General features: G+C 39.2%; 1 protein-coding gene across 6 annotated transcripts in view; it reads left to right on the forward strand.

Annotated features, from left to right (window-relative positions):
• Positions 1 to 13,802, forward strand: part of STAU2 (staufen double-stranded RNA binding protein 2) — a 171,604-nt gene extending 157,802 nt beyond the window's left edge. For all 6 annotated transcript variants that reach the window (XM_033007953.2, XM_042786251.1, XM_042786252.1 and 3 more), the window contains 2 exons: positions 11,756 to 11,844; positions 12,689 to 13,802. In XM_033007953.2, coding sequence (XP_032863844.1) covers positions 11,756 to 11,844; positions 12,689 to 12,782 — 183 coding nt within the window. In that variant the 3' untranslated portion in view covers positions 12,783 to 13,802. The remainder of the gene's footprint in view (positions 1 to 11,755; positions 11,845 to 12,688) is intronic.
• Positions 13,803 to 25,951: the final 12,149 nt, after the last annotated feature.

The raw sequence follows: 25,951 nt of genomic DNA on the forward strand, positions 1-25,951 counted from the left end.
TCTCGACATAAAGAGGCTGGAATGAAGGATATGGTGTTGTGCATACCCAAGTGAAGGCAGGGAGCCAACAAAATGCTGTTGTAATTACAAGTGAACATTCTTGTATCATAAAACTGCAAAGAGAAAGCTATAAATCAGAGCTGGCCTGGTGGTCCCTGGCAGCAAAGCACAGGAGATTTGATCTCATTCCCTGAGCTAGCCAAGAGTGGGATCCTCGCGGAGGCAGCAGCTCATTCCAAGGGAAGGGCATTCCTCGTGTTTCCTGAGTGATGGTCATGAAGCAGTGATTTTGGTGGGAGTCAGATCCAGCCTCCAGCCCTGCAGGAGTGATAGTCTGAAAAGTGCTGGCCATTGTGGAAAATAAAGCAAGTTGTGAACTGGAGGAATTTTATCTCCAGGAGCTCTTTTGCATGTGTTTAGGAGCCTACCACTTTCAGGGTTAGTTCTGCACTATTGTCCAGATGCTATATTTGATCACTTATTGTCCTTAAGTATGTGAGATTGTCCTTTAATTCAGTATCTAATTTCTTGTTTTTATACATTGACTCATGACACCAAACAGTGCTAAAACCTTTCTATGGGCATTAGAAGAATGCAGTGAAATTAAGTACTACTATCCAAAATGTCTTTACTGAATTTCCTGTCACTAATGAACATGGACTCAAACTTACTCTTCAGTTAGAAATGGGTTTTTCTTCTATCCTGGAATATTTTTCCTTTTTTTTTTTTTTTTTTTCTTTTTTCTTTCTGGTGTCTCTTGAGGATGTAGCTTTTTAAAAATCATTGATCTGTCTGGAAAGTTTACCAATTTCAAAAACAAGTGAGTAGCAGGAGCGTAGGAAAATATTAAAGCTGTTAGCATTGGGCAGTTTTCTAGAGACTTTCTTTAATACAAGCTGGTGGAAGAGGAGTATTTCTTGTGTTTCTGAAAGATGTGGCTTGAGATGAGCCCACATTTACAGTTCGAGAGGGGCAAAATAAGATGATATACTATTGTTAAAATAAAAAATCTTGAGAATGTACAAATGATTAGAGTAAAACAAACCCCAGATTGACAGCTGCACAAACAACATTTGCCCAGAAGTGGTAGTCAGCTGCTAGGAATGCCCAGTTTTCCATCAGATTGGTAAGAATTTATAATTGGGGGGCGTATTTGGGGACTCTTCTGTAATGAAACCACAGTTTAATCTGCTAACCTGATTATGGAGGAGGTAAAGGAGAGAGGGCAGAAATTCAGAGTCTCACTTTGCTGAGTACATTATCTCCCTGTTGATAACAGTACGAGACCAAGACAGACAGCATTTTCCAGAATTAGCCCCTACACTGGTTTAAGAGCTGAAATCCTGAAAGGTGAAGGGCTCTTTCCCAAACAGATGTGACCCCCTTCAACTCTGATAAACTTCCCCAAAAGATGAGGGAAATCTGTACCGCACAGGATGTGCTCAGCACATTGAGGGATTGAGTTAGTAATGTCCCTGATAATTGTGGATACCTCATTGTAGGAGTCAGTTTTTATTTAAATTTTTTTAATAGGAGTATACACATCTGTCTTTATACCCAGCAGCTTTTCTGGCCCACAAGAAGTCCTCTGTGAGTTTCCCCAACTGAGCTCAGTGGGATCTCTGTCAGCTGCAAGATTTATGTCATCTTTTTCAGTCCTGAGAACTGTTCCTTAAGCTTTTCACATCTGGATTTAATTGGAAAGACATTAAAAGACATTAAGTGTGCTGGAAAAGCATATTTTAGAGACGATCTTTATAGACACTTCCATTAAAGGAGCTGATGGTTGTAGGTTAAAATGGGATGAGGACAAGTCATCAACAGTTAGCAAGGACAAAATTACATTGCAGACTGCTTCAGATGAGAAGTTCGGCCTGTAGCTCTTGGGTCTGACTCTGATCTCACTTAAATCAACTTCAACTAGGAAAAAAATACCAGTTAATGCAGTGTAAGAATACTCTGAGACCAGAATCAAAAACTTTTTCCTTTTGGAAACACTCAAATTTCTAATTACTTGCCATATATGCTAAATATAATGCTTTTAGCTGTCAATCTAGATTTGGTGCTTTGTTGGCTGTATATGCACGCCTGTAAAATGAGACTTGGAGAATGAAGAGGGGGATTGCTCATTGAGGCTCTGAGGGTGGAAGTATCCTTCTCCAAATGCCGATATGCAGGCCACAGGAGTAGAGTTACACAGAAGCAGAGATACGATACAATTTAGTATGTGGGCTTCATTACAGATGTTGTACTGCAAGAATCTACAGCCCTAAAGTCCCCCATTGTTCCAGCTATAATGTGCTGCTTGAAGAACCCAATGGGCAGTCCTTTGCATTAAGTGTAATCTATTGCTTTTGTCTTCAAACCAAAGTTTCTAGTCATGTTTAGACTGACATGCACGTAACATCTAAGGTAATGGTCTTGGTATGAGAGAACAAACATTCTTTCACTTTAAAATTGCTAAAACCGAGGAATATGATATTTAGGAATTTACTCCCATGTCTAAAGCAAAGTGAATGGTCTTTAGAAATAGAAACATGTCAAACTTTAAAGGAAAAAAAATATGTATTTTTGTAAAACATTGAGGGAAAATAAGTACTCTTTTAGAATATTTCAACAAAACAAATTTGTTAGTAGATCTTACCTGTCCTCTTCTCCTAAAAGGGAGTCTTTTTCTCCACTATGTCATGGAAAGCGTTTAGTTTAATTGGAAGATCATAGCTTGCTGGGTGATAGTGATAGAAATGAGGCATCTGAAATAAAATTTTAGCTGCAGTGTAGACTGTTATTTTATTTTTTATCATTAAATTTATTTTTTTCAGAATATCTCTGTCTATCTGGGGCTGTGATAAAATGCATGTAAGCTAGTAAAACTGATTCTTACTTTTATTTCCTGACCTTAGGCCAGCCCTTTGTGTGCTCATGCGCTCTCTCTCCACTTCAGTTTCCTTCTCTTTAAAAACAGGAATAATAAAACTACCTCTGGTCCTTAGTGCCATTTTGTCTCATGAAGAATAGAATATTTGCAACGGGAGGTAAAAAGTATTTAAACACTAGTGAGTGTGTTTTATGAGTTCAGTTTACTAAGTGGAAGAGTAACCATGTTGAATTAAGCATTGAGTAATATTTGATAGTTTGAACTTTGTTGTACACTAATTTTGGTGTGGGTCTTTGAGAATTCATAAAAAATTTTTAATATCCTATTTTTTGACCACTCTGCATGAGCAATTGCCTAAGAAAACCACTTTAATAGAATAAATGCTTATATCTTATTTAAATACAGCTCAGTTTAGAGCACATTTATTTTGTTAAAACAGTTCTGGCTACATCTACACTACTAATCTGGGTCAGAGCCCATTCCCTGGTGGGGAATGACATGGTCTTTGCCTCATTTATGTACTGCTAGCTATGTAGTGAAGGATGTGGTAATGATGTTAAGAACAGGATGGAACTGTGGAGGCCAGACAGATGAATAGGATTGTCTATTGCAGTATATTTTAGAAGTCATTGTGAATTCTTACACAGCTGAGAACCATAATCCACTCATTTAAAATCAAGAGGTCAACATTTCCTGTGATACAGTTAGGGTTAATGACAGTGGACTTGCAAATCTATGGCAGTGATGTGGAGAAATGCCTATAAATAAATAATTTAATAAACCAAATTTTTCTGAGAACACAGCTGACAAGGATATTTTCCAGCCATCAGTGATGAAAGAGACAGTGATTCATGGCCTTTCTTCCCTGCTGGTGTAGGATTTTGCCTGAGGATATACATTCTGCTGTTTTCAGTTTTAGGTTTAAAGCCATTTTTCTTAAAATCTCCTAAAATTTTCATCTGCAGCTTCTCAACCAAGCTTGACTGTTGTCTCAATTGCATGGTTTAAACCTCTACCTACCCATACAATAACAGGTTATCTAAATGCTCTCATTTGGAAGCCTCTAATTATTGAAAGCACCTATATTAATTAGATGCCTACCTCTTTCTAAAAGTTAGTGTTTAAGTAGCTCTTTTCTGAGGATACAAAATGAGAAACAAGATTATTTTAAAATTAATTGCTGTCTGGTGAAATTCTGTTCTATATATGTAGTGTAAACACTTGTAAATTTAATTTGAAAATATTTTTCTTCATGTTCATACGTAAGCTGTGATGATGCATGATTCTTTCTGTCTTTGTTCTTTCAATTGTAACAATTGAAAAAAAAAATATGAAGTTTTGAATTTATAAATAAATTTACTTTAAAATAACTTATGGATTTCTAGACCAGAACCAAAGAATATATATTGAAAAGATATCAAAATTATCTGACAAAGGAGACTTGATTATGATCTATTTAATTGCTGATACTGGTGCTGAACTTTCACACCTCACTTCACTGTTAGAAGATGTAGAGACACCTCAGTAGATACTGACATTGAACCTGAAAGCTTTTTTGAGATGTTCATGAAAAAGTGCCAATTTACTGGTTTTCAGCATAGATTGCCACGGAGGCAAATGTTAGCATTTTCATAGCACTTGAAAATGTTGCTCCTCACAGTTGAGAATATGTGAAGAGGAGGAGTCTGAGAAGATACAGATTTAAGAATAGTCCCACACAGATCTTTTGGCAATCCTTTTCTCTCTTATTTCCAAATGCAGGTAAGAAGTCAACCTAAACTTGACTACCAGACTAGCCTCTCCATGTTGGATTAATCTCTTATGTTACTGTTAAGTTTGACTTTCAGTATTATTTATGAAATACTCTTCATACAAAAGCATACCTTTTAATTATTTTATAAAATAAGTGCTTTTCAGCATGATTTTCTCTCTTTGTGACTAGAAAATTTTATATCACCATTAAAGCAATAGAACTGTCTCACCCCAGATGATCATGCAGCTCCTTCTTGGGCTTTGAGAGAATGCGTTGCCATTCATTACTCCTGGAATTATTGCATAGTCCCAAGAATGGCAGTGAGATTTCTAGTGTGGTGGTTCACATGTGAAAATAATCGGTGCCTAATTGACTCTCCCTACTGTTAACTCAAGCAGTCCATTTACTTAAGTAGATCGTTGAAAATTAAAACCTACAGAAATAAAATTTCATGTTGAATAGTGTCTTTTACTCCATCCACTTCTTGGAATATTGAGAGACATGGAGGAATGAGTAGACATGTTCAATAAAACTAGGTGGAAGAAGGTGACGTGCATGCTGTTGTTGATAGAAGGTCTGCTTAATATATTGGAAAAATGGTTCAAGAACAGTTAATCCTTACTTTAGGATTACCTCCAGAAAGCTGGCAAGGTCAGGCTGTACGTGGATTGTGTGTCATTTAAATTCTGGCTGCATGAGTTGCCTGGGGGTAGCATTAACTACTACGTGGGACTTGTTCTAAGCTACATCTGTGAGTTGTCATTCTTTGTTTGAAGATAGTGGACTCCAATCCTCCGAGCTCCTTCTCTTGACAGGTGCAATCAGTAGCCTTAATTGTAGTGCCTATCAGGTGACTATGCCTTTGTGCAGAGATTAATCAGTTTGGAAAATGCTATTTCCATGTAAACTACATGAGTTAATCAGATTATAACCCTGTGTTTTTCATGCATATCATAAACTGTGTGAGGAAAGGGCTTAAAGTCATTTAATTAAGACTTATATTGTGCAGTGTGAAAAGCCTTTCTGAATTTAATTTTTAAACAGATGTTAACGATGGTTCACGTGAAATCTAATCAACTGGGAAGAACAGCACATTGTGAGCAAAGTGGCTAAAACTCCTAGCAGAAGTTATTGCCTGTGATATAGTAAATCAATTTACAGCAGAAGCTGTGAGGAAAAGGGATTTGGTTGCAATACCCATCACATAGTTTTTGTTTAGCTTGTATGGAGCCAACCTGGTAAATGCGAGTGAATTAAATGGATATGTTAAGGAGTCAAATTTTAGCTACATTGTGTATATGTATGTAAGTCTACACAAGCAAATATATCTTCCCTTTGTGCATTTCTGTATGCATGAAATTTTGAGTGCGGACAACTTAAAGATAGGTGTAAGCTTGGTCAAAACTTCCTTCATCAAGAGAGAGCAAAAACAATCACCAAGAACAATAATTTTGAATAGATACAAATTTAAATAGTTGCTCAGCTTTGGGACACTAAGTCCTCAAACTCACCTCTACAGCTGTGATATTGTTGGGGTTTTTTCAATAGCCTTTAAATGTGAAATTTAAATCCACATATTAAAAAGTCATGAAGTGCATCTCATTACTGATGCAGAGAGCTTTGCTGCAATGTTATTGCACAGATGATACTGCCTTTTGAGGCCTCAAGTGTCAGGGAGAGGGGAAGAACCTCCCTGATTTGGAGGGCATTTTTTCTCTTGGCGTAGAAAACAAATAAACTCTAATTGTTTGTAAATACACTGGCTACCAGCTTTATTCATGCATTAGATTTGACATTTTCTAGGCTTCTGGTTTGCAAGTGAAATTGAAGACTAGGGGTAGGTCTGTCTATTGTTTTAACCTGGCATGAAAGCATTTTCTCAAGCCTAAATTCAGGCACAGCCTGAGACTTGTTCATGTATATAGCATGTGGCTACAGGCAGATTGACCACAGTGAGGCATCTGACTCTGCAAACTCAACCTTGAACTAAGACCCAGCTACTAAACACAGTAAAATCTTGTCCTTCATGACCTACTCTGGACCCTGACTTAATTCAGTTTTGCAGCATAACTATTTCTGCTCATAACTTTATGTCTTTAGAAAACACTGATTAAGGCCAAGATGGCTATGTTTTTTTATATACTTAGAGAACTGATGTTAGGAGATGTATCGTGAGTAAACTAACAGTATCAAGCAGTGTGTTTATTAGGATTGTCTCAGACCTCCTTGGTAAAGTCAACTGGAAAGGCCACAGAGAACAACAAACTTTTACAGTTTTCAGCTTCATGGAATAATCTGAAATGTAATATAGATTTAAGAGGAAAAACACAAACCACATACTGTGCTAAAACAAACATGTGAAAATTTTATCATGAGGATGTGGTCTTAAATGCACATGGGCTAATGTAGCGCCTGTCTGCTGTTCTTGCTAAAAGAATGATCTAATGTTACTAGACTGTCATTATAAGAAGCTTAATCCCCAGAGTGAGAAACAGGAAGAATATTCACAAGTTTCAATGCTATTTACTAATTACCAATTGACTTGAGGAAAGCTAAAAAATGACTGGAAACATCCATCCCCATCCTGATACACACACATACTAATAATGGAAATGGCAGCCAAGACAAACAGCTAGCAGTGCGGTGCATCCTGTTGGCATCGTATTTTTGGCACTGTTGTAGCTACACAGAAAACAAGTGATACAAGAAATGTGTAAGGACATCTGTTCTGTAACCTATGGGGCTTCACTCACAAAACAGTTGTAAAATCTTCTGGGGGAGAGAAAAATTTCTCTATATCTGTGCAGATGCTCTATTGTAAGAAAAATATCAATGGAAGGAAGTGTTGAGCCTTTAAAAGAGGAAATTGTTCACCAGATTCACTGTCAAATGTTCCATTCTTTTCTTTCCTTTTCATTTAACCTAAGTTATCTGCCATTCATGAGTTATATTTAAGCCAAGTAGTGTAAATCTGTTGGGACTAATAGAATTGAACCACAGATTAAATTAGCCCAGTGTCTGCTTGTAACTCTTCTTCGCTGCAGATTACTTGGGCTCTGTGTCACTCTGCTGACTATTCAGGTCACAGCACCTCAGCTACCAGCTTCCTTCCTGAATCCAGCATCTTCATGTCTGTCTAAGGGCACAACAGGGAGAAGAGAAACTTTGACGACATTTATTAAGGTCCGAAGTATTGTTTACTTACCAGCTTCTCTCAGCTTTGCTGATCCTTTGAAATGTAATCAGGCTATGGGAAAAAGAAAAGGAGGAGTTTTTAAGACACTGCAAGGCTCGCTCTACCACTCATCTACTGCTCTTCAGTCACATCCCATGAATAGACATTTTAAAAAGGAAAGAAACTTTCCCAAAATTCAAATGTTGTTGCAAAAACTGGGATAGAAATAGTTAGGCTTCCCCCACAGGTATCTTATGAAGAGAAAGACATGGTTCCATGAAGAAGAAATCAGATCTCATGTAAACCTGGAACACATTAGGAAACTGGAAGATAAAGGACTATGAGGTGTAGGAGGTTGAGAGGACTTGGAGGAGGAAAGTTTAGCTCTGGGAGCTGGGAGCAGCTGGAGATCCTGGGTGGGAGAGGATTTAAGAACAGGAAAAAGCAGGCGCCTGGGTCAGGGGACATTTGTGAAGAAGTAGAGGTGGTTGTCTCTGCTGTAAAAATAGTCAGAGCTCTGGGTTGGATAGTAGGGGGGGGAAGACCAGGGTCACTGGAGTGGCTTGGGAAAGTTGTGGGACTGAGGTAGAAGATGTACAGAGTGGGAACTTGGTACTGAGAAGCATGAGCTTTTGAAGAGATCATCGGCTTCCAGAGCAGCAAAGATGAGAAGCCTAGCAATGAGGGATGGTGTAAAGGGCTGGCTTTTCAACAGTGCTCACAGAAACACCCTGACACCTCTACTTGGAAGATCAAGTATACAAGTACAGGACTGCTTTCCTCTTGCTTCCTCCCCCTGATATTTGGTTTCAGAAATATAATAGATCTGAGATTTTATGTTTTATATCACATTTCAGTTTGGGAAGGGCATGGTTTGAAGAAGGGTGAGGTGGAGAAATGAGACTGCACCATATTACAAGCATTAGGATTTGGATGTTGTGTTGTTGCTTATCATTAAGCACCTTGAATCATACATTCATTTAATATGTTTCCTCTAATTGTTCCATATTTACTTCCTTGATACCCATATAGTAATGACCTGTGCTTACAGGCAAAGAGTTCATTATTTTATATTGTAGTACTTCTTCCCTTGCTGTTAGAAGAGAATAGATGCCCTTGTGATCTCTTTCCATTGAGATAGTGGCTAATATTCCTCCAGGAAGTTTCAAATCAGTTTTTCTGGAAAACAAGCCTGAAAGCTGCTCTGTAATTTCTGTGTTATGCCTTGCAATAGCCAGTTCTATGAGTAAAACAGTAGTACGTAACAGATGTGCTCATATTCAGAGCAATTCTAGAAAGGAATTAGGAAGTTTGGGTTGGTCTAATTAATCTCTTGATGGTTTGGGGATTTCAGTGACCCTGATCACGATCAGACTGTTCTGGATATCATATGATCAACCTGTGATCTAATCTTGAATGAAACATTACTTGGCTCTACTTCTTACCAGTTACAATCAGGGCTTTTTTGTCCAAGCCAACAAATAGCCTGAACTAACAGATCTTCCACAACAAGTTTACAATTCACACATCAGACCCGGAAGCTAAGAGTGGCTATAAAAAAGTAAACAAGGTGGGTCCAAAACCAGATGAGGCAGCAGTTAAACTGCGTGGGAGGAGCAGATGTGTCATCTTCCTCCTCTCCTTGCATTGTTACCTAGTAATGGTTTTTGGATTACCATACATAAGAAGAAAGGAGATCCTGATTGTTTTGCTAATGTGCATCAGGACAAATGGTTATGAGAAGACAAGAGATTCTTGCGTGCCAGTCCCTACCCACTGAATTCACTGGTTCTCACAGTTGCTAACACATGACCAACTAAAATGCAACAAGGAAGAAGTCCTGTGCAAGGAAGCACAGGAGCCCAAATCGACCCCCCTTCCTCACATCATGAGGAGTGCTTGCATTGTGATGGAAAGGACCCCGGGGAGAGGAGGAGAAGAAAGATACTGGGATGAAGAAATGTGTCGGGTTACTGGAAGAAACAGAGAAGTTGAGGAGAGTAGTTGAAAACCATTGTTGCCACTGGGAGAAATTATTTATGTTGAACAAACTGATTTTGCTGTGCAGTCAAGATCGAGGATGCAAAGGCAGATGGTGATTAGAGTTTATAGGACTTGAGAATGCACATTTAGAACTATAAGGGACACTATGAAGTGGTAGATAAAGCTGTCTTATAAAAAGTGCAAATATATCAAAATGTCAAGAAAACCAGAGGAAATTAGTAAAGGGAGAATTCATTCACTAGGGAACTCAATGGGTGATAAAAGTGAAAGATCCTGTAATGAGAGAAATTGTTATTGAGGTGACGCTGAGGCTCAGCCCTTAACCATAGCATGGAAAAAAAGATAAAAAGATGGATGTGGGCAGCAGAGATTTTAAGATGAAGGGCAAAATTATGTCAATGGATGGGAAGAAGGAACAAGTGGAAAGCAGGTTAGCTGTCAGATACAGAGGGCCCAGAACACATGGTAGAGTGGATGGTTAAGTAAGAGTGATAATCTGAGGTTTACCAAGACGCTTTATAAAATATTTAGCTTTTTATTTGTTTGCTAGGGAAAAACCCATAAAACTTCACATACTAGAAAGATTTCACCTTTGTGCATTATGACTAGGAGTACCTTGTACTGCCTTCTGAAGCTTTAGCAGCTAGTCATTACTATAGACACATCTGGGATAGGTGGTCTTTTAGTTTAGGACAGCCTGGCAATTTTTGTGCTGTTATTCAGATCACCAAAATACACATTGCCTAATAATATTTAAGTTATATAAACATACCTTTCAAGGGAAGGGGCTGTTGACAGAATCCAGGCAAAGAATTAGTACAAAGGCAAATCTAGTATTCATTACAATGGCAGCTCCCGTTCCGGACAGAGTCCCTGCTCTCCAAGAGGAATGGGAAAGGAAGATAGAGACATGGATTCTTTCTATCCCAACAATGAAGAAGAGAGCAACTTCCAATTTTCTAAACAATTGTTGCCTCACTGTGAAGAACAGTGCCCTAGGGTCTGCAGTCAAGTTCAGTGTTTGAGATGTTGCCTTAGGTGACAGTGTCTGTGAAAAGTTACCTTTTATTTCCCCCATGATTAGTTCTGAATGCATTTTAGGTGGGAGTGATTAAAGAGAAAAATCCATTTTTCAGTTCTGCTTTACATTTCACCTTCAAGACAGAGCTGACCTCAACTGTTTTATTGTGCTGGGTGTGTTTTCAAAGTCGGCCACGTGGTGTCTGAGAGTTTCATAATCAACCTTTGCTCGATTAATTACAAAAAACTAAAGTAGTTAGGGAGAAGAGCAGAGCAATTTTGAGTCCTAAAGCAGTACTCATGAAGATGAGAGAGAAGCTGGTTAATAAAGAATGCACCTGTGCAGAAAAACGTCAGATGAAAATTGATCATTCTTCTATTGCTGATGCTTCATAATCATCCCATACCGGCTCACCCTGTCTAGCACACTTCACTACCTCTGTATAAGACATCAGTCTGCTGTGTTGTTTGAGATCCAGCCTTGGAGTGTTGGTAGTGTCCTGCTGACCCTCTTCCCATTGCTCACACCTCCTGCAGTCATCTACAAGAGAAGAGTTTGTCCATGGGAGCTCCAGAAAGCGTGGGCTCTAGAAATGCACATGGAGAAGCTGGAGAAACTTTACAGGCCAGAGAAGCAAAAATCCTAAAAGCATATCATGTTCTTCATATAGGTGATGAAGCTTGCGTTAACACAACTGGAAGTCACTCATATTCCCAGGAAGAAGAAGATGTCCTCAAACCCATGCACAAGCACAGCTGTTTATCATGCACGGAGCTGTTACATACCCTGTTAGCTCTGTAGCCTAAATGGCTTCAATATATAGGAAATCATTTAAATCTAGAACATCAAAAATACACACCTTCCTTCATTTGGTGTTAATACAGTTGTGTCAGTGGGGTTTTTGACAACTCATTTTTTCTTCAGGCAGCGTTAAGTGCCTTGAAACAGTTTTCAGAACAAGGACTGGACCCAGTGGAAGGGGCTATGAAAGTTGAAAACGGATCACATGAAAAGTAAGTACCATTTAAATCCTCTGCATTTTAATGCCTGTGTGACATGGTAGATAAGAAATGTTAATTAAGAGCTTAGCTGTCCTTTTAAACCTGTGCAAAACTATTTCCTCTGGAATTTACATACAATTTGTGATAATTTCAGAGGATAAACAAGATTTCAGGTTTAATGTTACTAATAATGTTTCCTAATGAGCTATGAGACAGTCGGTCTTCCTATGGAAATCCTAAAGAAAAGGATTTTCTTTTCATTGTATGGATTCTGTGTAAGTAGCATCACATGATTTTTGTCAGATGTGTTGTAGCGCATAATATTGCCTGGAAATAAGGATAGCTATCTGCCAATAAGTCCTTGTGTCTGCAAGGTGGATTTTACCCCAGAGAATTTAAACATTAACATTTCTTTCAAGTCTTAAAAGACTCTTATATGGAATATTAGCTTTAAGTAGTAGACAACAGAACCAGGTTTCTCACTGGATTTTCAATTATTTAAGAAACTGGTGTTGTCTATCCAGTATAGGTTTTTTTTCTAGTTGCTAGTCTGTTTACGTAAGAAGGTAGTCTTGTGTTACTAAATGAATTAGGAAGTAATAGAATAAAAGAAAGAAGACTAAAAGTGGCGTTTGGAAATTTCAGTAGATATGTTGTGGCTATTTATAAACTAATCAAAACCATTTTTCCATATGATCTCATCAGCATAGTATTTGAACATAAATATTGTTGTTTCGCTTTAAAAAGTTACCTTCCACAGTGACCTTTGAATCTCATGTGCCATCTGGTAATAAACATGTCTTAAAGATGTGCAACCCTGGACCTTACCACTCTTGTTAATGTATTAATCTTTCAGACAAGTCAAGCATCTGGGAGAAAAAGCAGACAATAAACAGACTAACTCAGGCACCATTGCTCAGGACTGCAAGGATTCAAAGGCTGTCGTCTAGGAGCTTCCCAGCACCCACGGCTGCCACTGCATCCTTATAAACCTGTCAACACGCAATAGGGTGTATGTGTACAAGGAAATGAATGACTAATACCATTATTTGAGTCTTATGTGAAGACAACACTATCCTAACACAAGAGATAGTATACATGGTACTGTTTATTCAACTGTGGAAAAAAATAAAATTGAACATTTCCCTTAGAACTCAAGATCAGAGCATAACTCAATTGCCCAGAGGCAGAAGAAGTCTGATCATGTTACTGGAGGTTAAAATAACTAACAAAAAGTGTTAGAAAAAAAAAAAAAAAAAAAAAAAAGGAAACTTTTTGATTAATATTGAGGAAAACAAGTCAGCATTGGTTCAGTTATACAATTTTTTCGTAGTGTAGTTTTAAGTTCAGCTTACTGTTTTTTAAATAATGCTTGAATATTTTAAAATTAACCAATGACAGTGCTGTGAGAATTGTAGTTGTTGTCTTCATATATAGTCATACAGCTTATCTTTTTATGCAGACATTATGCATTTTTCATTCTATATGAATATGTATGACTTTAAGATGCACTACTCAGAGTTGTATGCAAACAGAAGTTCAAATCATGACAAGTATTTGCTTAACATGAACAGATGTTAGTTATGATCAGTCTCGATATACTCCAGGAAAAAAGCAGATATGGTATTTGATTTTCCTTGCCATAATCAATTAAAGAGGCGTCTTGCCTCCAAGCAACATTTTCCCCTTCAATTCTGCTCTCTGTTGTGTGAAGCACATCTACACCCCATTCTGTGTGTTGTATCAACCCACCGTTTGCATCAACTGAGTGTTTTTAATCTCTGCATTCGGACCAAGAGCAAAAGGTAGGACTGCAACGTTATCAAGCCAAGGATGGAAAACTGTTGGTGTAAAGATCAATCTCTTGTGAAAGGAGTGGCAGTAAAGATAAGACCCGTGGCTGCTCTGTACCAGCATATTTCTTTGCAGTGTGTGGCCAAATGCAGTAAAACCACGTCAGTTCATGTGTACAATGACAGTGTCGTCTCTTTCTTTATCATTCACAGGTAGACAACTAAGGGAATGAAGTGACAAAAACCCCAAAACATTTACAGACTAACAAATGACTGCCTACCGTGCCAAAGCCAGGGTTCAACCTACCTTTCCCCGTGCCACCATCTTCTATAAACTTACTGTGTTAGACCAGTCATCCTGACATTTAAGTAATTTATATATCCAAAATACATATATTTTATTTTATGTGAACCTAATGCAATAAACACATAAAGCTTCTACCAACTGCATAACAGTCATGACAACATTGCACCAGATTTTAGAAGCATGTAAACCAGGAATCACAACCCAAGTGACTCATGCAGGAAAGCAGACAAATAGCAATGCAAGGAAATGGTGCAAGGTACGGTGGCATTGATTCACCTCTGGGACAGGCTTTCAGGGTAGCATGTACCATGCTCTTACCGAATCAGTGGTTACTAAATATTTGGAGTCCTTTTTCTATTTCATGTTTCTCATGGGTATGATTCACTCTCCCCCCAGCAGATGAGGAGCCTTTGTGCTAAAAGTTTGCATTTTTCTAGGGTCTGGCTCCATAAAAGGGTCAGGAACAAGCTGAACCTTTGAGTTCCCACAGAACTGAGAGATTTCCAGAGGCATTTGGCACCTGGCAGACTCCAGTTACTCAGGCAGCAGCATACACAAATAATTAGCTCTTGCACACCATCTTTCTCAGGGCTATGTTACCTGCCTGATTGGCAACTGGAACAGAAATTCTACTGCTCCTTCACCTCAGCAGCCAGCTCAGAAAGCTCAGAAACAGGGTCAGTCTGTGCTCTAGCAGTGCCTGCCAGTAGGCAGGATACAAATGGCATTACTGTCCCCTCCCATGGAGAACAAGAGCAAAAGGAAGAGGTAAACCCATTCGTTGACAACTCTGTCCTAAGGGCAAGAGGCCGAGCTTGCTGGAGAGAATGTGACAAGACTGGCAGTATGGTCTCCCTGGCATTAACAGTTCCCTGTTCTGTCACTACAGAGAAACCCTTAGTACTGGTTTGCTCGGAAGCTCAAGGTACAGCTTGATACCTGGTACCATTCTCTAGGCACAGCCACAAAAATGTGCCCAGTAAACTTCAGATTAGTTGCTTAGTTGCAGGTGGCCTCTACATTGCGTGTCCAGCTTGCTTCAGTGCATGTGGAGAACATCAAAGTGATGGTCACCTCGCTATAAATGAGCAAATTGCAACCAAATGCACACAGCCGTCTGTCTAGGCCCAAGAAGGCTCATTCAGTCCCTCCAATCAAGACAACGGGAGAGAAAGATAATCTCTACGAAACAGTTATCATCTCAGGTCCTCTTGCTGATCAGAAGTATTCTTGATTCTGACTGACAAAACCCAAGGCAAATAACTGAATTGGGGTGCCCACTCTTTTTTCTCAAAACTGTAGAAACATGGAACAGATTGGGGGAGAAGGGTCATATAGTAGCAGAATTTCTAACTGTTTTCCAAATGTAGTGTTGACTAATAATTGTCGTACTCACAAGTCAGAAAATTCTGTGCGGCTTGAGGTAAAGTGCACACAGATGGCAGTTTTAAAGCCCCCCCCCCCCAAGCCACAGGTTAAAAGCCCCACCAAAGAGGCTCAAATGAAAGCTAAGACAGCTTTCCTGGCATAAATCTGAAGAAAGAGTTCCTGCTCCCTACAGGTATGAATGGGATCACAGAGACCTCAGTTTGGAGCTCATCAGGATACTGCACCTGAACTCCGTGACGTCATTCTGGTGTCCCTACGGCACTCTAATGAAGAGGTTTCAGTCTGTCCACCTGCATATCATGCATGAGAAGTTTATCAAAGAAAATCCTGTAGTATTCACACACGCATACACAGAAATGCACTTTAAATGAAGTTTGGCATGATCACTAGCAACCTCCCAAGAGCCCGAGGAAAATTCTTGCACTGGAGTGGACTATGCCAGCCAGTGGACTTGTCTCCAACCTTCAGCCTTGTTGGTTCACAGCTGTTCCTCTTAGTTCCTGACCTGGCACCATCTGAAAGCTGCTAGGGAGGGCTTAAGTCCAATGATCTAAAAACCACTTTAGTTTCCTACAGTAACCTGATTTTTTTTCTGATTTTGCTTCCTAAAATAAGAGTTTGTAAATAGGGACACGTGGTACAGAGCAAACTTTATATTTAGTTTTGTTTAATAATTGGCTAATGACACACACTGGAAGAGTATTAATATGTTTGAATGTTATTATTGGTTCTAAAAAAAGCTGAGTTTACTCTTCTGACAGCAGTTTTGGTTTTTTTTTTAATTTTAATTTTTTAGATTATACCTTCTTTGAGGTAGAGACACTGTCAAACTTCTGTTTGCAAAGCACTGAGAATAGTTGAATTCCCTGTTTAACACACATCACACACCTCTCATCCTGGATCTCAGAGCACTTTCAAAGATGAGCTAATGCCATAATTTACAGATGTGGAGCTGAGGTGCAAGCTGGTGCTTAGGAATAAGACAGGAATAAGGAACAAGGCTTAGGATAGGCAGTCTGCCTATCTAGCAGACTACTGAGAGCACAGTGGTGAATGCTGTGTTCAACTTCTTAAGGACTCAGAACCCAAATTGTCATCAGTTCTGGACCCGTAGCACTCATTAATTGGTAGAAATTATGCTAAAGAAAAAATAGGACCCTCAGGTATCCTCTCTGAAAATCTTCTCAACACACTCTGCGGGTCAGTGTACTAAGAACTTGCACAGAAAAAGGCTCATCACTGAGGGAATGGGGGTATCAGATACACCTTGAAGGATGAGAATTCACATGGTTAATTCTATATCTGAGTTATCATCTCCAATTGCACACTGGCTTGTCAACAACTCAACACACTCTGGAAGTTTCTGTTCTCACATTGACACGTGTAGCACTGATTTCCAAAGGGACAGATGTGCTGCTTCCAATGAATGCAAAACGCAGCAGTATTGGAGCTGGAGAAGAGGGTGCAGATTTCTGTCCCCAGCCATCGCAGCATTCACATTCCATTTACAGTGGATTTACCCCTCAGCTAGAGTCCTCAATGAATTCAAGAGAGAATAATGCTGACATATAATTTCCCCTGATCGAAGTGATAGGATTTAAAAGATTTAGCACTCGGCAGCAGCATTTTTAAAGGGCCTTTGGATAAGAAGTAGAGAGGAAGCTCAGGAGCTCTTGTTCCTGCTGCCATCTCTGAAGCATGAGGAGAGGGCTGAGCCACAACAGATTTTAAAAATCAGTAGGGGAGTAGTCGGGATGAATGACTGCAGGAATATGGAATCTCCTTCTCCTTGGCCCAAAGTGACAATGAAATCGAATCCTTCCTAAAGCGTATGCAAACCCCTTGATCTCTCTGACAGTGCTTTACTACATGCATTTTATTGGTGGGTGGCTGCTTGTTGTTCTCGTCTCTCTGGCTTTCTCCAATTCCCCAGGAAACAGCAGAAAGTTTCCCATTTCCTGCAGTAAGAGTTGAACAAAAATTTTAAGCTGGGTTTACTTTTCAGTTAATAGGAAAGAGCTGGTTTTTTGTTTGTTTCAAAACATTATGTAAAAAAAGTATGCTCGGTAAAATCTTTTTATCATGTCGCAGAAACATCCAGCACTTGCCAACTCTCAGTTGCATCCCGTAAGCAGGTAAGATTTTCTTTGCTCAAATAAGAATGGCCTTTGCAACCCCTGAGAAAAAATCAGCAGAGGGTGGAAGGTCATTTTTAATGATGGTGAAGACAGGGACTGTGTCGGGGCCCTGAATACAACATTGTATTTTGAGTTTGTGTGCTTTGAGGGGACATCGTTCTGTGGCTGGTGGGAATGGATAGTGGCTGTCCTTCACCAGCCTTCCAGCTCAAACACAGCAAGTTATCTGCACTGAGCAATGTGTTCGGCGTGTGTATTTGGCGTAGCTCCCTGAGGATGTCTGCAGAAAAGCTGGAAGGAGAGAAGCATGTCCTGAGTAAGAGCTTGCTCTGCCTTTCCCTCCCCAGAGCCGATGAACCTCAAGCTGAAGGGATAAGGTACCATCAGGATGAGACACAGGGAAATGTGGCTTCCCCTCTGGGTATTTACTTCTCGCGCAGGTCCCTTTCTGTCTCTATCTGCATTCCTGAGGCGTGATAGGAGCCGAGGAAATGTGTACGTCGCTAGATGAGACGTGTATGAAGTGTTTCGGTGGTATGATTTCTATTATTCCACATGAGCGGCACTGGCTCTCATTTTTGATCATACAGCTTGTTATTTGCTTTATGCAGTTAGTCATGGTTGGCTGTGCACTTTTGTGCTTGGTGTTTTAACTCCATAGCACTTCAGTATAAAGGAAATTTAAAAAACAACAATGAAAATGTTTCTAATCTGTTCTTAATTAAATAGACCTCAATAATTGATTCATGAGAAGAGGGAAAGCAAAACAGGGTGGTTGCTAACTTGAAAATAAAATTTATTTAAGGGCCAAACTTTCCTTTATTTATGATAGCCAGGATCAAGGGGAGCCTGAATACCCATGAAGTTTTATCCAACAGTACACAATAAATGAGAGGAAAACTAACCTGGATAAAACAGTTTATGCCTCTCACTGCAATATGTTGAAAATATTTCTGTGCATTAAAACAGATCACCTAAGCCTGCTTATTTACTTTTTTTTTTTTGTGATTATATGTGCAGCATAGATTTTCTTTTTTATAAGCCACTTGTACCTGTTAAAAATGGTCAAGGGTAATAATAATAATAAAGTCAATGTGATTTAATTCCCTTTTTTATAATGGCCTTTTCCCACCCCCTGCCCCACCCCCAATTCACTGTAGTTGAAATGGGCTGGAGATAGTTTTAGGTTTTTTAAATTTATTTATGTTTAAAGATAGGAGGTCTTCACATGTGGTTCAAAGCAAAGAAGGCATATTTAACTATGGTAGAGAAAAAGAAATCAAAATGTAACATCTGTCTGTGGCACAAAAATTAAATTACCTATCGCCTAAAATATACCTGGATTTTTTTTGAAACTGAATGACTGACCTCCATCCAGACTGCTGAATTCAGTAGATGTTTATCTATTGACTTCAATAGAACCTGAATTTAATCTAATATTGTTCCCCCAAGCCATGTAGCAAGTTAGATCAAATGTAAGTGTGATAACCCAAGTACTTAAACTGAACTTTCTTGCCTTGTATTATCATAAAATAATGATTTATTGCAAACCAAACTTGGTTTCCTCCTATACAGAAACAAAATATAAAGTAAAATAGGTGCAGTAATACTTTCTTGTCAAGGAAGATGTACCAGTCCAGAGTGCAGCACAGTAACTATACTCTGATCAGGTTTTACACACAGCCCTATTAACCAAGTCCCCAGTTGTCATATCATTAAGGTTATTGTTGATTGAAAGTTCAACCCAAATGATAACTCATAAAGTTGGGAATTGTTTACAGATGTACTAGAAATAGTGTGAGTAGGTATCTGGTAAGCAGAAACTACAGTTCCCTTGTACAATACATGATAGGAGTAAACAAATAAATAAGCACAGAAGAGAAATAGTTCCTTACAAAAGAAAAGTCACCAGGCCTAAGGCTGTGCCGTCACTTTATGCAGCTCACTTCAAAAAAGCTACCCCTGTTATTGTGAAATATTTGTTGCATGTGATCAACACAGCGCAGAGAAAGATGTTGCTACTATTTCATTGTTTCTTCTAGCTCATAGACAAAATAACCCAGGGTTAGAATGTTAATAGCACTGACCTAACTAAAATATACCAGAAAGGATGAGATGTTCTGATGTCTTCCAAGGGTCTGATCCCAGCTGGGCATCATTATCTTGAATATCACCTTCGTAGTAATTTTGAAATTGCTTTTGAAATGCCAGAAGATTTATCAGCCTATTGTGAAGATCTACAAAAGTAAGTGGCTTGTTGAAGAGGAAGGACACTGTAAAGGCCTTGACACCCTTATGTACAAAATTTTGCAGCAGATTTTGCAGGCACCTCAATGTAAGTGCAGAGGTCCCCTCCCTCTGTATCAGTTGTTCTCCTAACTGTTGCGTTTGCACAAGAGCTGATGCAAAAGTTTCTACACAGATTTCAAAAAGATTATGAAAACATTTTCATGAAACAAAAATTTTGTAAGAAATCAGAGTCTTAATAACTTCCACTCTTTTTTTTTTTCTATTTTCTTTTAAATTTTGGTTTTCCAAAAAACCCTAACAAGCCCTTCCCGAATAAATAATGGCCTGCTTTTTTTTTCTACAAACAGAAGTCCATCACATTTTGTTTCAGTTGAAGAATAAAGACAAAATAGCAATTTTGCAAAATCTGGAAAAGGGGACAGTACTGGGTTTTTTGAATGGAGTTAAATATTTTTTTATATATATAAAAAATTGAATTTATTTTATCATTATATATGCATATTATGTTTAAATACTGCATACATCCTTTTGTGCTTCTGTGTGTGTGAGTTGATTCAAACTACATATATTTGTGTGTGTATGTCTGTGTGCATTTAAACATATATATATACACATGATCTGTCTGCCAATTTAAAAACAGAATGCTATTTTAAGAAGCACCTACATTCTAGATACATGAATGCTTAAGTGCCTTACATGAGGGAAAACTAGGTATGGAAAAATATCTGTGACCCCAGATCTAAACCAAAATGTCTTAAAGTCCACAGACAGTCAACTTCTCAAAGCAGAGGGTTGCCCATGTAAATCTCCATTTCTGGGCATGTTCAAAAGCACTTTGACTTTAGCCGTGTGAACTATTTCCAACTTCTGACACTTTGGGACTCTGAAGCTGGATGCTCCCTTTCTCTGAAGGAGATGATACCCTATCCTGTAGACATTCAGGGATTCTTACCAATTTGGTCAAGATACAAAGTACTGGTGAAAGAGGAACTCCTGGTGACAAAAGTCTGCTTTTTACTCAATAGCTAAGACTGGAGATTAACTTCTTTCTCTGCACCTTAGTCCAGAGAATGCCCTGAGCCATCAGGCTGTAGTCTGTTGAGGCAGGGTGTCATCCATCTCTCCAGCTGGTCCTCTTCACTTTGGACAGATCTATTCAGGATTCCCTAATGAATTCCTTTCACTGAGAAAGGAAGAGTATTACCTGCTGCTTAGGGTACTTGCAGAGTAAGATAGTAGGAGCCTGGTGTTCCAAATTCTTTCCTTAAAATAGTGAAATATCACTATTACCTAATCAAGAAGCAATTATTCACGTTCACTTTTGTACTCTCTAAACCACTGAATATTAAATTGTTCTATACAAAATGGAATGATTTTCATGGAGATGGAAAGTACCCCCGTGACTTCCATGTTTTGGTGGCTAAAGCATTCTTTGAAGGTGGGAAAGTATATTCTACCTACTAATCAAAGACATTGTCAGTGCAACAAAAATTCATAGCAATCTCACCCTGTGCATCTTACAAATCAGTTTGGTCTGCAAAAGCACATGGGAGGTACAACAGTTGAATATGATGTATGTATTCCACCTTCCCCATAAGGAAACAGAAGTCTTCTTACTGAGAAGGAAACAAGTACCTTCCTTCGTGACTACTACACCTGAGCGATGAACTTCCCTCTGAGCAACAGGTGATGTAAGCCCGAGAAATGTATGACCATGACATATTCAGTATCTTTACAGAAAGACTTGTTCTCATGAATTCTTGGAATCAGAAACCATCTATTGCATCTGAAGTCAAGAGAAAACTATGTTCTAACAAGTACCTTGGGTTTATTTTCCTTCTTAATAGTATTTTTTAAAAAATTCAGTCTTTTACTTTTCTCTTTAACCCAGAAGTTTTATTATAATATCACATAGACCTCCAAGCTTCTGTGGCCTCTCAGCTCTATTTTTGCTTGCATATTTGCTTTCCCTGGTTTAACCTTTTATTTTTGTTTGATAACTTGGATCCATTCAGGTTCATTCTGTCATATTTCAGAGAGAAAGGGGTACAACAAAACTTGAGAACAAAAAGGGTGAGTGCATTGGAAATAAAATTAGCAGTTTTATTTTATTGCTTAAGGCCTTCACCAAGGAACAATTTGTGCAACGTTGCTGAAAGCCAAAGAAATCTTAACACAAAAGGGTCAATAATTTGATAAAATCCAGACCTCGTGTGTTATGCAATTAAAAGTTAGACAGGGTGATAAGAGCTTTAATTTACCTTTGGGAGATATTCATCAGAATTTGGATTAATTTAAAATATGCTTCCTGTGCATTTCTTGCCAGGTGAAGGTTCTTCAATGTTTCCTCTGGTGCAGAGGAAGAGAAAACACTTTCCCAAAGTGAGGTGAACTCCACAAACCCAGATATGCTATCAAGAGGCTTTCTCCAAACTCCATAATTCTGTGATTTTTCTTCTAGCAGCCAGGAAAGCCAGTGGTATGAATTCCCATATGTGCTAGTTTGCTGTGAGTTCTGTTGTTATTAATTATTTATACAGCACCATGCGTGTGCATGATTCTTTATAGACAAAAGGTAATATCCCCTAAGAGCTTGCAAAACAAACGGCCCAGTGGTACAAACACTTCTTTAGCTTTCCTAGGACATACTACCTGGAATAATCCACCGATGTCAGTGGGCTACTTAGGCGCTGGTAAGTGCTCTGCTGGGTAGGAAGTGTTTGCAGGATTAGGCTGTAGTTAAACCATGAAGTGATCATGGGTGATGAGGGAAGGGAGGGCAAGCGTTCCAGCAATAAGATCATGCTGTTCCTTTGGTTATAATGAAGGTTTCAAGGGGTTAGGGCATTTGTAATGTTTTATGTTATTTGTGATCCTGTTACCAAGAAGGAAAAGCTTAGCTTTATAGGCCACACGGAAGAAGTGAGCTGCTGAGGAGGAAGACTCTCTTCGAGCGGGGGAAAGGCGCAACGCATTACGTGAGGAAGAGGGCTCCAGAGGTAAGGAGGCATGCACAAGAAGAGACGCTGACCATGTGCTCAGAGAGTCTCCATCCTCTGCTGCAGCTAGCACGTGTCCTTGAGAGCTTTTTTTATTTTTTTTTTTTTTTTTTTAATTGAGGGCATTTTCAGAAGTTTCCCAGTACATTTCCAGCTCTTGGCAAGACCCAGACACATCTGTGACATTTAGCCGATAGCCTCCTTAGTGAAGGGAAGGTTGCCAGTGAATCCTTGTGCAACTGTTTATGCTACAAACCAAAGCGTACAACTGCCAGTTTCACTCTTACAACACAGGGAGCATTTTTCCTCCTTAATTGAAAGTGTGGAACACAACAGAGCCTTTAAATACCAAGAAAACAACCAGCTGAAACAAGTAGTAAGAGAGACATCAAGGATGACAGGCAGTAGGCCCTCTGCCCAGTGAGACACGCAGCCAGGGCATGCTCTATTTTTAAAAGCAACCTACAGACTTCAGGAAGAATATAGGATTTGGGGGGCAGAGGAGGGGTTGTGCCAGCATTGCAAGGCACTTCAGAGAAATACATCCATGGGGAAGGGACACTGCCTTTGGAGTAAAGGCAGACTAGCTATGGGGTTGGGATGAGGCCCCAGAGAAAGCAAGTGGTAGCAGAGAGGGCTGAGTTGCTTGTCTGATCTCAGTGGAAATCTTTCCTGGGAGGCTTTTTCAGGTGGAGACTTTTTCACAGAAGTGTGGGACTGTTGCTCTGCGGGCACAAGCCCGCAGCAGAAATGGAGGAAGCAGCAGACTGGAGCATCAGCACCTCCACGCCACCAAGGTCGGTACAGATGGACCAAATGGCTGAAGAAAAACCTTGCCTTTGTAGGGGTAGTGTAGGAGCCTGTAAACTCACTGCAGTTTTGCTTTTCTGACAGCTCCAAGAGTTAAAACCTGGGAGAAAATAATTTTAATCATGAAAGTAACAAAATATTGGACGTTAGCAGGGAAAGTATTAGCTTTCAGCCACCTTCTGCAGCATGAGTATTTTGAGTTTTCAGCATTTTGTGGGAATCGAATGGGTGCCACAATGGTTAAATGAACTGAGAGACACCTCGCCCCTACACTTGGAGGGTGAGGATGGCACTTGAACAGAAAAAGACGTCACCAACACTCACTTTTCTGAATCCCCTCCCCCAACTTAATCCTTCCGTGATTTGTGAGACTCTTCTCTTTCCTGAGTTAGTCTGTGATACGTGACTAAATTCGTTTCCATACATTTTTTAAAGTTTTTAAATAATTCTGACAGATCACAAAGAGCACTTGAAGCAGATATGTGTAGGCAGATCCATAGATTATGGAACTCGGATACTCTAAATTTTCTCTACCCTTTTTGGTGTTTAACCTGTTCCAGACAGTATTACCATTTTCTCGTACAGGTTTCACATTTTTTAACCTGAATTTTTATACTTTATTAGTAATATGCTTTGAGTTCCACATAAAAAGGGCTGGTGATGTAAACAGACAGATCTTCGAGACTGAGAAATCTTTTACATATGACAAATATAAAACTAACCAAGAGATGGTCTGGTTCTGAGCTTGTTTTCCTTACTGTACAGACAGCTTTTGATGTAAGAACCCTGTATATATTTACTCAGTGCATCTGACACTTGAGATCAGGCTTTTATTGGTACAAGGTACTCCAGACTGTCAGTCACAGCGAAATGAGCCATTGTCCTCTCAGATAATTAGCATGCCTCTCCCCTCGTAGAGGCATGTTTTCAAAGTTGTTTCTGACCTCCAGCATGAATGGCGTCACACATACTTTAGCTGTAACGCATGCAAAATAACATTAGATGCACCACCAAGAAGCACTCACGCTCTCTCCTGCTTTCAGTCAAAGATTGGACTGATGCTTCGCAGGTCTAAGCGGTGGCTTCTAGTACTCACCAACCCTCAACAGGCAGGTCTCAGTAGTATGTAGGTGTTCAACATGCTTGAATCAATGCTGACCCAGTCTAGTATTTAATGAGTTGTGACCAAGTCCTCTGGAGTGGAGTGGAGGGTCCAGAAAGGTCAAAAGAGATGCCGTAGCTCTGTGTGAGGAAGGGAACGGGTGTTCCAACTCAGCAGATGGCTGTGGTGCTCCTGACAACACCCCTGGGAGCATCACAGCCCCACGACACAGCCAGCAGCCAAGGGGAAGATTCACAGGGAAAGGCTGCCCTCACCTTCTTCCTGCTGTCCCTTGAGAGTAAATGTGACATGGGACATTACCTTAGACCAGGCAAATTGAGCCCCTGAGTGGGTTTCAGCTTCTCTTAACTTCACTACCAGACTGCAGCTACAGAATTTTACACTAGCTTTTATACTGAATTGCCAACAGAAATCCCCAGAGAGTCAGTCTCAAGAGTATACTTAAAGACAGAATATTGTCTGGATGTAATTTAACTGCCATTGACCAACAATTCCATAGATCCCTTTGACTTGTGACATTAAATATATGGAGGAAGCACATGAATGGATTAACATACACAGTCCTATAATTAGCTATGTTATTAAATTTGCTAAGTAGTTGGGGGGAAAGGGGCTTGTTTGCCATCTGTTTAAAAAGTATCTCTCTTTCCACTGAAATCTGGATATAAAAAAACCCAGACATGTGGGCATGACTGCCTTACATACATTACTGGGATTATTTCCCTTGAGTTTACCAAAGACAAGCATGATTCATATATCAGTAGAATGTTGTGCAAAAATGTGCATAGCATTTTTTCACATAACGTTCCTTTTCCTTCCCATTGTAAATTATGAATCATGTAAACATCATGAATTACAGAGTTTTGTTGGTCTGGGATTTTTATTTTTTCACCGTGACCCTAAAAACAATGTAATGGAGGAATAATTATACCAGGAAGTATGGTAAATACTTCCATGAATATTATTTTTTAATCTTACTTTTGTCACTATGTAACCCCATAGTCATTTGCTTCAATTTCCCTAGAAAACTTGCAACAACTGAAACATGGTTTTAGAACCCAGATACACACACATGTACACATTCCCACTGACTTTCAATAGAAAGCATGTTTGTATAGGAAGAAGGAAAATTTGGCACTGGTTAGAAAAGAGATTCATATTATATATTTAATTATTGGCCTCTGTTATTTGGAAATTGTCTTAAAAATGTAAAAACAAGCTGCATTCTAAATAGCTTAGAGTAAGACTTTAATTCACAAACTCTTCAGTAGAGCTCTGTCACTCACTCATGAGCACAAGAAGAAGACATA

This window comes from Tyto alba, unplaced genomic scaffold (assembly GCF_018691265.1).
Source record: "Tyto alba isolate M040663 unplaced genomic scaffold, T.alba_DEE_v4.0 Super-Scaffold_9, whole genome shotgun sequence".
Lineage (NCBI taxonomy): Eukaryota > Metazoa > Chordata > Aves > Strigiformes > Tytonidae > Tyto > Tyto alba.